Source organism: Xiphias gladius, chromosome 24 (assembly GCF_016859285.1).
Source record: "Xiphias gladius isolate SHS-SW01 ecotype Sanya breed wild chromosome 24, ASM1685928v1, whole genome shotgun sequence".
NCBI classification, from domain to species: domain Eukaryota; kingdom Metazoa; phylum Chordata; class Actinopteri; order Istiophoriformes; family Xiphiidae; genus Xiphias; species Xiphias gladius.
In genome coordinates, this window is record NC_053423.1 from 21,739,470 (window position 1) to 21,756,072 (window position 16,603).

General features: G+C 48.1%; 1 protein-coding gene across 7 annotated transcripts in view; it reads right to left on the minus strand.

Annotated features, from left to right (window-relative positions):
- The window catches only part of cica (capicua transcriptional repressor a), a 36,003-nt gene extending 22,824 nt beyond the window's left edge, over positions 1-13,179 (minus strand). For 5 of the 7 annotated variants that reach the window (XM_040121380.1, XM_040121379.1, XM_040121378.1 and 2 more), the window contains exons 1-3: positions 12,450-12,601; positions 5,025-8,768; positions 4,050-4,326 (exon numbers count right to left, since the gene is read on the minus strand). In XM_040121380.1, coding sequence (XP_039977314.1) covers positions 4,050-4,326; positions 5,025-8,552 — 3,805 coding nt within the window. In that variant the 5' untranslated portion in view covers positions 8,553-8,768; positions 12,450-12,601. Of the gene's footprint in view, positions 1-4,049; positions 4,327-5,024; positions 8,769-12,215; positions 12,395-12,449; positions 12,602-13,099 lie in introns of those variants that run through there. The other 2 variants (XM_040121377.1, XM_040121376.1) reach the window with 2 other exon arrangements.
- Positions 13,180-16,603: the final 3,424 nt, after the last annotated feature.

Genomic DNA, 16,603 nt, shown 5'->3' on the forward strand with positions numbered 1-16,603 from the left:
TGTTTCTGAGTGGGGTATAAATTTTCAAAATAAAGATTTCAGCCAAAACAGACCGACGTTTAAACAGTTTCACCCTCCACTCAAGCCTGGTGGAAATAAACTGGCTGTGAACTCTATGCTGCAGCACTGCAATGTCCGGTTTCCATTTCCATGAATAATTTTACAATAAAGTATTAAAATGGTCTATATATAGCTAACCATTCGCTGGCTACGGTTCATTTAAAATGAAGATCCAGACTCTGCCGAGTTGAGACAATGAGGAAAATGTAAATACATCCAGGATGCACTGTGCGTGCTGTCGGTCGCTTGCACACACTGGTGAATAAGTTCTCTTTTGAATGCTGATTCTGATGTCACATGACTATTATCACTGCACTGTAACCTTTGCACTCCTTACTACTTCACTGGCACGTCACGCTGCTGTTTGCATGAGGAACTTCAGCTGAGGAAGAGAGGATTATTCAAACGTTTTACACACCAGAGGCTGCCTTCTTAAGTACTGATAGTACTGATGACACATTTTTATTGTGAAACATATGTATATATCTTTTTGTTCTCCTCCTTATTTGGCCTTTCTCGGGTACGTCAGAGGACAAATGCAGCTACATAGCAGCACATCTTAAGCTTGTAGGGATTTAATGACTTAATCAAAAACACATCAGCAGTAAAGCTCAATTGATACTGGATTTTAGAGGCTGACACTGGTATCAATATTTTGGAGTTTAAAAAAAAATTGTTAACAATATATATGATGATAGTAATTGTTTTTTAAATATAAGTACATAGATACTGATCTCTTAGATTTGTTTTTCGCAACCAAGGTACATCCTGAGCGGGATAATTTACATTTGAAAAATCAACTTTGCACTGCTCCCTGGTGAACAAACTAGGTCATGGAGACATTGTTTCTAGATGATCTCAAACCTAGTTTTGCATTTCTTTCCCGAAATTTCTTGCTCCTTATCGGCTCACATAGTGTATACACCAATACTGATATATCTGCAAAAATAGTTAATATCTGCCAGTTTATCGGTCTAGGCTTAATTAGAGGTGTGAATACCAGCCAGCTTTAGGGACTGAACACTAAACACTACAGTGCCCAGCTGTTTCAGGAAATTATTGAGCCTGAAATTTTAAGACTGGGACTATAGACTGCTGACAATGTTTTAAAAAAAATGCACTTTAAAGGGAACAAATAGGCTGGTGTGCTACAGATTGGGGGAAGTTGAAAAGAGAGATGGACTAACAAATTGTTGGTTTTGGGCTTTTTATGGGATGTGCTGACAGGTAGAAAAATATAGAATAGCGCCAGCTTCATCCTTTAAGGTGTTAAATAATATGTCCTGAGATTTCTTCAAACTTTTAAAAGGACCTGCCGACACCCTGAAGAGGCGAGGCATAAATATTCCAGTGAAGCACTGACAGCGGTGAGTTGTGAAAAATATCAGAGACAGTAACACTGCTCGGTAATCCATCTGTCTCTATTGGTTTCCTTGAGCGCTGACAGTGGTGACTAGCAAGTGGCAGCGGTGATAAAGAAATACACCTGCAGGGGTGAACAGCTGTCTTCATGCTTTAAGGTGTGAAAATTATTCTATTCAGCTGCATAGCATAATTTCACACAATATCCACCTTTTCTGTGACTACACACTACTACCACCGGAGAAGTTTCCGGATAATTCCTCCTGTGGGTGCAAAAGCAATAATAATGTTCCCGAGCTGCTTAACAATATGGGACCGCAGCCACATCTGAGCTCTTATCTCCGTTTCTTCACTGAAGGCTGCAGATGTATTCAAAGAGAGCAGTAATGAAACTTGTGATGCTAATGCAGCTGCGCTTGAGCTGGGCTATATTTAGGAGAGATCTCAGCCGTGGGGCCTCCACTGCCTTCTGCCTGTGTTTGTTTCTGGGCCCGCTGTGGCTCTAGGTGTTTTTAAAAATGCATGGCGGAGGAAACGTTACGCTACAGAGGCAGGTGGCTGTTAGCAGCAGTGTGAGGGATGTGAGAGGGAGAGAGAAATAAAAGCGCACTCCGGTAATCAGCTCAGGCCTCAACGCTTTACTGCGCTAATTCTACTGGTGGAAATAGTGTATCCATGACAACACGCCGGCAATACGATTACTTCTTTTTCTGCTGAGAGTGATGAAACACATTCACATCACGCCAGACCTGCCCTTGATGCCCTGTCTGAGGTTGTTGATTGTCTGGAACACCGAGATGAGTGTGTGTGAGTGCGCGCGTGTGTGTTTGTGTGTGTGTGTGTGTGTGTGTGTCAGTGTGTGGTGGAGAAGGAGGGACTGTGAATGTCCTTGTTTCTCTCTGCAGTCCCGCTCTCAGTCTTGCATGCCTAGACAATGTCAATATTTTCACCCTTTTAAAGTTTCAGTGAAACACCCCTTATCTCTGTCTCACACACATGCACACAAAAAGGGTGACACCCCCTGCACACGCACACTCACACACAAGCACACTGAGTCACTCCGTAACTACACACACTGAGTCACAAATTACACGCAATGAGCAGCAGGTCTGGGTGGCTGCCTAAGCGACTGAAATATCAAAGCTTTTCCTGATCTTCGCAACCCAGAAAAAACCAGTTTCACTCTAAAATCATTTTTATCATTTGAACTAAGTGAAGAAATTATCATTTAATCAGAAGAGGGTTATGGAATCTAAATATTAAAATTAAGGATGCAGGGATCCTCATGGTGTAAGGTTGTCGCTTGTATTCAGTGATTTTAAACAAATCTAGCTGCAACCATGCTGGTTTCCTGAATGGATATATTAATTGAAAAATGCACTGTATGTTTATTTTCATATATACAGTACGTCTTGTACATACAACTTCCTATTTTACCAAATTTCAATATGAACTGTGAAACTGAACAACCTATAAATTGCATAAATCTCTCTGCACTAAGACAAATTCCTGTACATTTATTACACTTTCAGCTCTCAGATTTAGAAAGCGTTTCATCATAATGACACAAAATGAGAAGTAATGCATTTTAAATGGAAACCATCTTCCTTATTCATATACTCAAAGTAACGTTTCTGAGTTTTGCCATACTGCAATATTGCAAGGTTGGCATGGAAACAAGCATAAAGTATACGATGAACCCAAACACCTCTATTTCTCAGTGGCCAATTTTCTTACATCCAACAGTGTGCACACAAAGCTGACAAAATATTTTCACAACAGATTTTTGCCTGAATAGATGCTTTAAAAGCAGGCACGCAAAATTGCTGATAATGGCAACATGACCATCTTTCATCCTCTCTCAAACAACAGTGTGCTCCTTCTGACATTTACAGTGTAGCTTGTATTTCAGGGAGTTAACTGATGGAATGATCTAAGAAGGCAATGACAACCTGGAAGAAAAGATACTACGCATCCCTGAAACAGCAAAATCTACATGCAGGACCTGAAATGGACTGAAGCCTGGGTAAAGAAAAATGCTCCTGAATGTTCTTTAAGTGCAGACAATGTAATCTACTGTATAGTTTCTTTTGTCTGTGGCTGTTCCTTTGTTTTTGCAGTCAGTAGAATATGCATGAATGCAATTACTTTTCGTCTGTGTCCACTATGGCTGATTTTTATGGGAGCCTTTGTGTGCTACTGGCAAAAAAAAAACTGAGCATCTCTGAGAAAACAACTGAGTATGCAGCCCAAAGCAGTAGAACATTTCTCATGCACTTTGTCTGTCATGGTAAATTATAATTAAAAATAATACAAAATCTATACATGCCGAATAAATATTAATTTATAACTAAATAAAAAACACTCACGCTTACACTGCACGCAAACAACAGTAAAGTGTAAACGTGTCACCGTCATAGCACTCTGATAACATTCTTATAACCTGAGAGAGATAACGAAACCGAGAGGTACTAGGTTGGAGCACGTAGGATATAGTCTGCACATCCCTTCCTACTTTACAGTATGGCAGAACTGTGACACAGCAGACTTTGTGCTTTGGAACAAAGGTCGAGGCCACAGTGCCATGATGATCTCCCATGCCACCTCCCTCCCCTCTCCTTCCTTACCAGTTCCTGGGCGTCCCATGATGATTTGTTTGCGTGGAGCAGGGTGAGGCGACTCAGCTGGCAGTATGAGTGGCAGCAAGGCGGTCGGCGTAGGGTGACAGGCTACCGGCTGTGGCAGTGGCCCTCCAGAGGCGTCCTGGTGTCCCTCAGGTTTCCTCTCCCTCTCCCTGCCTCCAGAACCAGAGGAGGACAGGACTGAGCCCGATGAAGTGGACAACGACCCAGGGGTGGAGGGGCTGGACAGGGAAGTGTGGCCCACTGTGGCTGGAGTCAAGGACTGTGAGGAGGCATCAAAAACTTATTTTTTGTATTTGCAGAGAACTATCTCGTAGCAATAATATGGTAGATGTATATTCTCTTTCAAAATAATATTCCACTAAAATGTTAATTCTATTGATCACACACAACATAGCTCATCATACTATTTCGATGTATGTTTCGATCATTAACTTAAGTGCAGGAGTGGTTTCGGGGGTTTCTATGGTCGTTTTAGTACATTTTTGCCATCACTTTGGGTCTCCACTTGACTCCATGATCACTGCTGTGAGTCCAAGCTGACTTGGAAGAAGCTACAAACTTTTGAAGGCCACCTTTAATGTTGATCGTGCTTTAGTGTTTGGCACTCAAAATATAGACTTTCTGTGGGGTATTTTTCAAATCATTTTGATGGTGGGGTTTCTTAGTCTCTGACAGAGGTATAGAACTTATAAACCTCTTAAAAATCCAAACACTGTTCTGAATCCGTGAGATCAGCAATTTTAAGTATACTTACATTCTCAAGACTAAAATATGTAATATTTTCTCATTTAGGTTTTAAAGTTTTTTAGTCCCTGAGACTCATAGAAGGCGCCCACTTAATACAAAATGTACTAGGGTTGGGAATGAAAATATACTATACCATGACCTAATAAGGAGCCTATTTTGCTGTACCATACCATATATTATAAAAAAAACAAGAAATAGTGACTTCCTCACCGAGCTTGAGGTGACCAGGACAAGTGTGGATGTGGGGTTGCGCAGGAGAACCGCACCATTGGTGGTGGCCCCATTGATGGGGACTGGGGCCTGCAGGCCTGGGGGAGCTGTGTGTTGGGGCTGGCTGTGCTCCCTAGACCTACTTCTCTCTCTCCTTCCTAATGGGCCATCAGAGAACTTGGCCAGGGGGACATCTGGGTTGCGGACAATGACTGGGGAATCGCGGAGGGGCACAATGCGGCGTGGTGAGGGTTCCTGGGGCAGTGGGGAGGGAGGAGTGGGTGAGACCAGCATGGGTGGCGGCGTGGAGGCAGCGGAGGATGGTGGCCTGCTGGTCGCACTACGGGGCCGGGGGAAGGAGAGTGAGGAGGGTGTTGTCGGCTGACTCTGGGGGGAGAGGACTCTGAAGGCGGCAGGGCTGTGGCCCAGGGTTGGTTCACCCGCCACCCCTCCCCCTACGCCCACTAGCTGTTGTTGCTCAGGTTTGGTCTGGTAGTCCTGGACTGTAGGCAGCGGAGGCGGCGGGTGGGTGTCGAGCTTTCTCTTACTGGGGCTCATGGGGACTGTAAAAGTGAGGTTGGTCTGAAAAGTGGGCACAATCCCCGACAAGTGGCGCTCTCGCTCCGCACCTGGCGTGCCCATCTTAGTGCCGCTAAGCTGGCGATGGCGGCGTGGAGTAAGTGAGGCAGGAGCAGTAATGGGGCTGAAATTGGCAGGGCGAAAGCCGAAGAGCGGAGAGGGCGAGGGCGACGGGGTAGGGGAGAAGGGCGACTGGTTGGAGATGGGGGAGAATGAGGGTGTGCCTGAGCGGGAGCCCCCCAGGGAGACCAACATGGTCGCTGCCTCACACTCATCAAAGTCAAAACGAGAGAGGTCCTGAGGGAGCAAAGAAGGAAGGACTAGACGGGGACGGGAGTCTCCTCCACGGCTGCTGGCCTCACTGCTTTCCCTTGATGTCTCATCCCAGTCAAACTCTGAGCTGGCTCTCCCACCGCTCAGTCGGAGGTCAGATGGCGTCAGGGTCCCTGTGCTGCTGGCTCCGCCCCGCTCCCGGCCGCCTCCACTGGCTTCCATCTCCTTGGTCCTCATTGAGAGGTGTCTGGAGCAGTACCCTCGGCGCTGAGACTCTTTGGAACAGCCCTCCCGGGAGCACAGTCTCCTCCACTGCTTCCCATTGAACTTCTTACGGATGCCTGTTGGCGTGCACACCACATCTCCCTTCTTGTACTTTTGCTGGGCTGCTGTCAGTGGGGTGCGAGATCGTGAGGAGGAGGAGGAGGTCGAACCCGATCCAGATCCACCGCCACTACCTGCTCCTCCACTGGAAGAACCTCCTCCTGAGGCTTTGTCTACTCTGGAGGAGGACGCGGTGGAAGAGGAGATGGGAGGGAGAGGAGGGAGCTGGGGGGTGGTAATGACAGCACCAGCTGCTGCAGCTGCTGCAGTTGCTGGGTCAAGGCCTAACAGGACAGGTGAAGGAGGGGGGTGAGGGTTCAGGGCCAGGTGGGCCGAGGGTATCCCGATGCCCCGCACCACGGACAGAGGGTGATTGAGGTAGCCAGGCGGGGGCTTAGAGACGATGTGGCGGTGTTGGGGAACTGCCATTGGTTTGGCCCCAGGTATGATCGCCCCCATTGGGACCATGTTAAAGTGGGACACCTCCATGTCTTCTTCGGGGGTAAGTGGCATGTATGGGTGGTGTTGCTGCTGTTGCTGCTGTTGCTGCTGTTTTACATTGTTCTCCCTTTCTCGCTCTCGTTCCCTCTCTCTGTCTTGTTTTCGTTGGAGGTCCCTCTCCCTCTCCAAGTCTTTCTCAATTTCCCACTCTCGGCCAGGAGCCAGGCTGAGAACCGACGCTGGAGTTACTGGGGAGGAAATACCGTGGCCCGATGTGGACGAAACAGGGACCATGCCTGGGTAGGGCATCCCTCTCCCCAACACAGGCCCCACTCCTGGAGCCAACCCCCGGCTCAAACGACACACCTCCTGCTCCACGTCCAGCTCTTCCCTGTCCTCCCGCTCCCTTTCCTTTTCTCTGACCCCGTCTTCTCCCTCTCGTCCTCCTCCAGACGGCAAATCCAGGTCCCAAGGTGGCACCAGAAGCCGGAGCGTTTGCCGGGAGACCCACACTGCCTGGGTAGCACCAGCTGCCCCTCTTCCATCTTCTTCCTCATCCACAGAGTGAGGTCTTTCCTCAGACAGCAAGACACGGTAGCGGTTGGCCACTGCAGGGTGTGTGTCTACCTGGGTCACCACACCTTCTCGGTACCATTGCCACTGGCCCTCGCTGCACTCCTCATTGCCAAACGGTACGCAGACACGGGTGCCAATAGGTATAGGATGGACACCAGGCGGCGGGGCATCTAGGATAATGTCCACCACCCCTGGGGGGCTGTCATGACGATACGGATAACGACACAGCATCTTCTCTCCATTCAGTTGCACTTCCAGGCTTCCAAATTCACCACTGACCTTACGGACCACCCCAGCCCGGAATACCAAGTCTGAAATCCCCCCTTCGTCCCTCCTTTCGCCTCCTCCCTCCTCGCCACTTCTTCTCCTGAGCTGGCGGGCAAGGACACGCTGATTCTTCAGCCCTTTGGCCAGGGCATCTGACAGTGCATCAGGGAGACTGGTTGGTGCGTGTGCAGACATCTGTGTAAGGGTGTGTGTGTCGCCAACCACTTCCAGGTCAGCTGAGTGCTCGCTGGCGGTGTCTGTTGAGGAGCAGCGGGGCAGGGGGCTGGGCAACACTCGCTCTGCATCTCTCACCCCTTCGCCTCCTCCAGGCCTTTCCCTCTCAACTCCCAGCGACAGGGTCGGGGGTCCTGGGGAGTTGTCCTGAGTCCCCTCCCTGCCAGTAGTCCTGCTGTGGAAGTCGTCCATCAGGCTCCTACTCTGACCGCTGCCATCAGGGTGCAAGATGCTTATGTCACTTCCTGAACCCGTTGACCCGTGGTTGAGGACCCCGCCACTCAGAGGAAGAGGAGGGGGCGTGCTGGAGGCAGGGTTGCTATGGTTACCAGCAGTAGTAGACAAGCAGTGTTCAGATGTGTACTTCTTCTTAGGAACTCGGGCCTTGAAGGTGGCCGTTTTTCGGCTGGAGGCGGGGTTTGGGCTGTTGTTGGCGCTTGGTGTACTACTGTTACTACAACTGCTACCACCACTGTCACTGTGGCTACTGCCGCTCACAGCTGACCTCCCTGATCTGTCATCGGAGGGTGTCATCAATTTCCCAGAATCCATCACGAGCGATACTGTCGTGTCTGACAGCCCCACTCGGTGAAGCCCCTCCCCCTCTGAAGTGTCCCGTGCTCTGATTGAGTCCGCCTGGGAGGACTCTGAGTGTGAATTAGAAGAAAAGGATGAGGAGGGAGTTTGGTTTTGTGGGGATCTGCTTCTGTCTCTGTTCTCATCTGAGTCTCTCTTCTCTCCTCCTTCTGGGGCATCCCCCGCTCCACGACGCTTCCCCCCTTTGGCCCGGGTGGAGGGAGGAGAGCGCCGACCCTGCTTTTTAATCGGCTTCATCTTTTCATCTAGCTTGCCTTTTCTCCAAACAAGTCTTTTTATTTATTTATCCCAGAGTTTCTCCTTGGCGTTCCTCTCTTGCTCTGCCTAATTTTTTTTCTTTTTTCCCCTCCTTTCCTTTCTCTCTATTTTCCTCCTCTGCCAAGGCCTCTCTCTCTCATCCTGTCTTGTCTTCGTTGTGCGACTTCGGCACTTGCCCACCTTATTCCAGAGACTCTGAAAAAAATGGGAGCGGGGAGTGTGGGTTACTCATGTGGCAAACACATTCAGACACGCACAAAGCCTATTCACCACACAAGATAGCTACTAACTGCATGGCTTTGAGAGGAAAAGTGACTTGACTGAATAAAAATCAAACATCTGTGAAAGCATTTGAGTGACATCAAAGTAATTCAAAATAAAAGCACAGCAAAGTGGGACCTCGTGATTACAGGCATCATAAAAAATAAGCGTAATAAACAGTTAAACATTAATTTTAAGAAACGTATTCCCCTCCTAAATGATGCCCCATCGTACTAGATTTGTAATGAATAGACTCATCTACAAATTCATTACACATTAATTCATTACACATTAATTCATTACACATTAATTCATTACGTAACAGGTTCTACTCAAATTACACAAGGACTGCATCCGTACCAGGTACATAATGAAAACAGGAGGCCATATTGTAGGGTAAACACAATGTAGGCTTACAACACTGTATGGAAATAGTGAGGAACACTTTGCAATTTGCCCAGACAAGCCTTTTTGCATGCACTCCTCTCACACACACACTACTTCTTGGCTGGGGCAGTAGAGGCGGGGGAATTCCTTCTTCACTCGCATACTGAAACCCTCCCTTTCTTTCTTTCTTTCTTTCTTTCTCTCTCTCTCTCTCGGTGGCGACCTTTATCTATGTATTTCAAAGCAGAGTCAATCCGCCCCTACAAACTCCATTTCCTGTGGAAGACCATTACCTAACTTCCCGTTACTTTATTCCTCCCTCTCTCTCTTTGCTAGTATTACACGTTCATTCTTATCCCCTGCCTGCATTCACTCTTCTCTCTGTAATATTGATTTCTACCTCTCATCTCTCTTTTCCTCTCCTCTCCTTCCACTAAGTCTCTATCCTCATTTTGGGCAGCAGTCATCCAGAAAAGCAGAGTTGTTCTAAATACTTGTTATTCCACACCAGAGTCATTCAGTATCGCTCTTAACCATGCTCGCTCTTAGCCATTCAGAATATCTCCTATTCCACACCGGACTCATTCACAGATCTGCCTCCGTTTAGAAAGTAAAAGAAATTGATTTTGCTGACTTGTTGAACAGGGGACTGTTGTCATTTATTTGGTTTGTTTGCTGTGTGGTTGATTCGCGTGGGACTTGCCTCGGGTCCTAGCTGCTGTGTGCTCTGCCTCATTTCTTCCAATACAAGAGACTCCACAGATCTACGAGTGCCAGAAAGATGTTAACAACAAGTGTATAAGAGGGAGAATCAACACACACCCTATATGCTCTAGGATCTTTTTGAAATTTCTCACTGCAACTGTGATATTCACTGTCAAGATGCTCTGGATTGATGTCAACCTATCAACCACCACTAGGTATGTCTACTTGTCAGTGACTGTTTGACTGTCTGTTAACTCTCATGTCTGTCTGTATGTCCCTGTTTCTACATTCGTCCTCCCACCAGTCTCTTTCTCTCTGTCTGCCCATCTCTTCTCCCTTTTGCTGCCTTCCTGTTTGTCTGTGAAGGTTTGCATTCATTCAGGTCCTTTTAATATCTGCCACATCATATCGGCTAGAGAGAAATCCATTTTCAGAGATGAGTGCCGCCTGTCTCGAGGCCACACACACAATAAACATTTATGTGGTGATAGTTGATAGTGCACACAAGAGAGCTGGAGAGCTCACAGCCATCACTGTGCCCTATGTAAATCCCTATTTAGGACAGACAGGCGTAGAGCAGCCACCATAAAATAATTTGGCAGCCGGCCTTACTTGGTCACGATAGTGGTATGCTACGTGTGTTTACTCAGTAGTGCATCGTGTACAACAGCTGGTGTCAGAGTCATGGGCCTAATGATAACAGCTTAAAGACAAAACTGACGCAACTCACACTCCCGTCCGTGAAATATGGAGCAAAAATGCCCGTGTGGGAACTCTAGTTGGCCCGTGCCCCCTAGGTTTCATGTTCAGTGCAATCAAAGCAGGGCTCTTTCTGCCCATCAGGTGTACATATAGAGCAGGGTAACAAGTTCAAACATGGCTGACATGACCACGTAGTAAACATGACTGTAGGCAGCATCAAGCTGATATAAGTCATGTGAGGTGAGAAAAACATGAACTGCTGCCTTTGTGGATGCATAATTTAGTTTAGCTAAGCGATTGACCAGGTTCAGGTCACATTTTAATCACTTCATCAACCAACCCTGGGCTAAAAACAAACTAATGACAGCTTCAGCGCCATGCAGCTGATTATTATAGCAGGTATAACGCGGGCTGACTTGGTAAATGTTTTGGCTGTGACCCTATAGGCCTTGCGAACACAAAACTTTATGTGCCCCCTTCACATTTTTGCCAACCTTGCCAAAACTTCACCATAATAATCCCACAGAAGCGTAACACTGTCCATTGGTGAACTTTTACAGACCCTTAGGCCATTATGGTATGTTCCAACCTACTGTGGATTTGCTAAATCTTTTTTTTTTTTGTGGTACATTTCTGGCCCACAGCAAACCGCATTCTATTTAAATGTGTTGTCATCTGCAGAGCACTTCTTTAAAGTGTATAACAGGGTTACTACAGCGCTTTATTATCGAAGGGGCCAGGGTGCATAAATATACTGACATAATCATAATCGGGAGGAGATAACAGCTGTAAACTTTATCCCGACGAGGCCCAAAGCACAAAATGCAAACTACGAGAGGTGATGTCGTCACCTCTGGTTTAGCCGGATAGTACCGTGTATGTGTCAAGCCCTCGTAGTACCGCGATTACTACCAGTTTTACTCCACAACACAGCAGGCCGTGGCGTGAAGCGACCAGGCCTCAACTACTCACAAGGCCGCTTGGAAACCTTCTCCCCACTGTCACCGGGAAACAACCGCTTTAACGGGCATATTGATCCTTAATACCGCGTAATACGGCCCGTAACCCCCCCCCCCTCCCCTCCCCAGTCCAAGTCGTGCTGCATGACGGGGTGAAATGTCCCAAAGACATGAACGCGTTAACTTTGTCAATCCACTCCACAGTCGGGCACAAACACGGCGACGGACGGCGGACAAAGTCGGCGGGTTCGGCCCCATCCGAAAGTGACAGTCGTCCGAAAATACGGATAAAAGCTGCCCGGTCAACTTCGCGCTGACCCCCGTCTTCGTTTGCGCTATTTGCCACCGCGATACAAGCGGGAGAAAGTGTCAGTATGCTGCCACAAACTCGTCCGAGGAGAAGGCCCTCGAGCCCCTAATACACATTAATTCAGGGAGCCACGTTGATTCACCGAAAAGAAGAAGAAAATATGTGAATGTCAGAGAAGAGAGGGGGAGGAAGGAGGGATGACAAGCGAGGAGTTTTCGAGGTTTGATACGACGCAGGAAAAAAATAACAGTTGTTCTAGGAAGTCCAGCGGCAGTTATGGCGTTGAATTTATTTCTAGTGGAAAAGTTTCAAGCTCACTATGTCTAGCCGCACCGCTCCCTTTTTTTTCGCAGAAGACACCCAATCCGCCCTCTGCTCCTCTCCGCAGGCCACCCAGATATCGGGGGGGAAAAAAATAAAACGCCGATCGGCTCAACCGCTAATACTGTTTATGGCCACGGCACACATGAACAACGTTAGCAGCTCGGCAAAAGCACAACAAGCCCCACTGCAGTGCTGCAGGAGAAAGATTTGTGGGCAGCTTATACTCACCAGAGCTAATATAGTACCCCCGTGGGTTTCTCTGTTGAGTCCGCCGGGTAAAATAGGGCAGGGTGGCCGGTCGTCCGCGGCTGCCAATTAACGGCCGTTCATGTTTCTCCGGCAAAGCAACTTAAAAGGAGGAAAAACTACTGTCCTGTATATTCTACACTACAGTCGCAAAATGGTGAATGAAGCCCCCAAAGCCTTGACAACCAGCCCGTGCGGCCAATCGCGGAGCACGAACGGTTACAGTAGCCAATAGGGTCGCGAGGAAGGCGAGCGGGGGCGGGGCCGCGCGTCAAAGTAAACGTGATCGACGGGGCACCGCGGCCAATCGCGGTGTGGGAAAACACAGAACAGCTGTTGGCAGAGCGAGGCCGCGGTGGCCAATAGGGCTCCGCTGTGGGCATGTCCGTGACTTCCACAGGCACGCAGGACAGCAATGAAATCTTTCTCTCTTTCTCTCTCTTTTGCTTCTTTTCATCCCTCGTTCATTTGTCTACAAAACGTGAAAACGGGTGTAGACCAAGAGAGAGAGGGAGGGAGAGAGAGACACGGGGGGGAGGGTCCTGTCTTTTCAAAGCAGGTTAGACTTCCTTTTGTGGACTAAAAAGAACTGACATGACCATTATCCAATTTAATAGAGATCAAGATGTCACCTCCCAAGCTGTCTCATGTGTTATAACTGCAACTCACACCCATGGAACAGCTTTCACCAGACCAGTTAGCGTTCTGTGTGCTATTTAGGCATCTGCACGTATTCCCCACTACGATCCATGCAAGCCACAGGTTGAGTGTAGTTTCAACAGGAACCACGAAGAACACCAACTCCCAAATTCTCATGCCCCCCCCATCCCAGCTAATCAGAGGTGCCCCGAACAGCACAGCATGCCTTAGTCCCGCCTCCACGGCCAATCAGGGCGGCCGCTGGAGACCATACGTCACCAGAGCAGCGCGGGATTGGCTGAGAGGACTGGGGTCTGCAGGCCAATGACCGAGTGCTGTGGTGAGGTCATTATGCTTGTTGCCATCAGCTTGGCCAAACAGGAAGAGTGAAACCCCAGTGAGTAAATTGGTCCAAACGTGGGATTATGGTTCCTAAGAGAGTGACCCACATACACCTTGGGACTCCCTGTGCACGCGCGCACACACACAAACACACACACACAAACACACACACAGTGTGTAAGCAGGGAGGTGTGCACGTGCACGAGCAGGTACAGGCTGTAATACACTGGAGAGCACAACACAACATGCAAACAGGCTTAAAAAAAAACATAACAGTTTAACACACGAGTGCACACACAAAACACGCTGACACACAGATACGGGCATGTGCAGCACACACACACACACACACACACACAAGCAGCTCAGTGGCACACTGCTGCGATTTCACAAGACACTAATGGTGTGTGTGGTTCGCCGTGTAGCAGTGCGACATGCTGATTCTATAGCTTACAGGCACAGATGGCAAGTTTGGTCAATGGTGATACGGAGCTAGCTGGTTGCGGCATTGCAGTCAGGCTGGCATACAAATACACACACACACACAAACACACACACAGGCACACACACAGGCACACACACAGGCAAGCTGGCACACTAATCACAGACACACACAACTGGACACACGCATACAAGCAAGCACCTACACACGCATAGCAGGCGTGGTGGAGTTGTAACATGCCGTGGCGTTACATAAGATGTGCGTGTATTGGAGCACACACATACACGGACGCATACACACACACACACACACTTTCGCGTAGACTATAGAGGCTCTACAGGCAACCCCTCCACACACACACAAGCATCTATGTATTTAGTGTACGCATTTCATGGCCATAACATGTGAAAATGCACCACACACACACACGCGTTAGGTGCAAAGTGAGTGGGCTCTCCAGACACCTTCCACATCCCTGATAGAGAAGCACTGCAGTCTCTGTCACTCCCTAACTGACTGCTCATTCACCACAGACGAGTGTGTGTTCAGAAATGTAGGGCGAGTACAAGCGAGCGCACAACTGGTGCGGCTGGTTTTTAAAGAAAGAGTCGAGGAGGAGAGAGAGAGAGAGAGAAGAGACCAGTAAGAAAAGCTTGAGAAAAAGTGGAAGAGGAGACCGTGAGAGTTTGTGTGAAAGGTAGAAGGTGAAACAGGCGTGGTGAAGTGAGACATGAGAAGAGCGTGTTTTGCAGAGAGAGAGAGGGAGATGAAGAGCTCAGGAAGACAGACGGAAGCAGAGAGAGCTGGACAGAGAGGTAGCCTCGGAAACGGAGGGCGACTCTTTGCCGCAGAAGTCGAGCTGTTCGTGAATGAGCACCATAAATCCGGCTGGCATTAGCACCTCTGAGCACTTTCTAAGCATGAGGCGGAGAGCTGCGACTAAGCCCCCCCAATCCCAGTCACTTTACACTAAATGCATTACGGCCACTTAACTGCTAAACAGCTCCAGGGACCACGCACTGTGCCTGACCCAACACTCCAGCGCTCTCTAATTCAAGTGTGTGTGTGTGTGTGTGTGTGTGTGTGTGTTTTTACAAAAGAAAAAGAAAAAAAAAGGACAAATCGAGAGTGAGAGATGGACCAGATGAGGCCAACTCTTACGCCTCTCCACCTCCAGCCAACAGTTCGAGGTTGAGTAGATGTACAGTAGATTTCACAGCCTGCACCTGCTGTGAAAGACGAAATCTGAGGTGAGCGAGCAGTCGCTCATGGCCACTGTCTGTGCGATTTCCGACGTGCATGTGTAAAACTTCAAATATCTGCCTAGTGTCGGCGGAATAGGTTGTATCCCAATGTTTGTGCTACCGATATACGACGTATATTGTCTAGCAATCCTCAATTGCAAAGAGAAAGTGATAACCGGGCTCGCACTGAGTGATGTCGTATCGACCTACCGCCACTAAGTCTGAAAACTTCATACGTGGGCTTCACAAGGACCGTGTGATTCAGTCGAAGGCAAACAGAAAAAGCCAGTAAGCGGACCTTGAGCTGAGACTGTGTTGGTTTCAAAAGGTCGGGGAGGAACCGTCACCTTCTTCCGGTCGAGGTCCCAGCACTGCTCAGAGTCGTGGGAAGTTCCACGGTAACCGAGCCAACTCCGTCTGCCGATAAGGACGGCGCGATACGGTCGAGGGCTCCGGAACAACTTGAGCAGCGGTGGAAGAAGCGCTCGCACGGGTAGCAGCGATGACACACTGTCGAAATGTCCTGCTACAAGTGATGGTACAGAAGCGGCATCGACAAGATTTACTTAAAGCATCAAAAGTCAAAGAGCTCAATATGCAGAATGTCCCCACAACACACACACACACACGTGCTCTGAGAGTTATTATATTATATAGTGCAGCTATTATATGACATTATTGTATTAATATTAGCGATGTGCTGACATCTCAGTAGCATGTGAGTGAATGTGGTCAAAGTGGAGCTAATTCTAGTTGGATCATATACAAATGAGTAGTTTAATTTATAAAAATGTATCTTATCTTACGCACGGACCGTGTGTTTTGTGTGTTAAATCTTTATTCAGCAAAGTAAGTCGTACCTGTTCCTGTGGGATAAATGTAGCGGAGTAAAAGGTTAAATCGTTTCCTCCAAAATGTAGTGAAGTAGATGCACGAAAAAGCACAAGATGGAAACGCTCAAGTAAAGCAGAAGAAGCTCAGAACTGAAGGTAACGGCTGCACTTGTTTCGTTTAATTTCACCAGCTTGGATTCAGGCCTATACTCCTAATTTAGACTCTGCTCTACACCTGAACGGTTCATAAAGCCAGCCAAAGTTATTTTTCTAAGGATCGACTCTAACAGAAAGGACATCGAATAAAAAAGACGTCGTTCAAATGCTCACAGAAAGCTCCGGTAAAAGGCTAGGTGACGTTCCAAAGGAAGTGTGTGTGTGTCTCCAATCTAGTCTACAGGACACTCAGAGGGAGCTGATCCAAGGGACTGGGCAACGGTGCTGCAACAGTAATCTCAAGCCTCGGCACCGCGGGTGGAGAGATTCAAACCACTTGGTGGATCAGTCTTAGCGGTATAACGGATCTTTGCGGGAATTCCTGGATCTGGCAGAGAGAAGGGGTCCGAGCCCGTCTGACTCGGAGGAAAAGATCAGAAAAAAAAAAATCATCTCTGAATCTCTGAAAATCTGAAACCC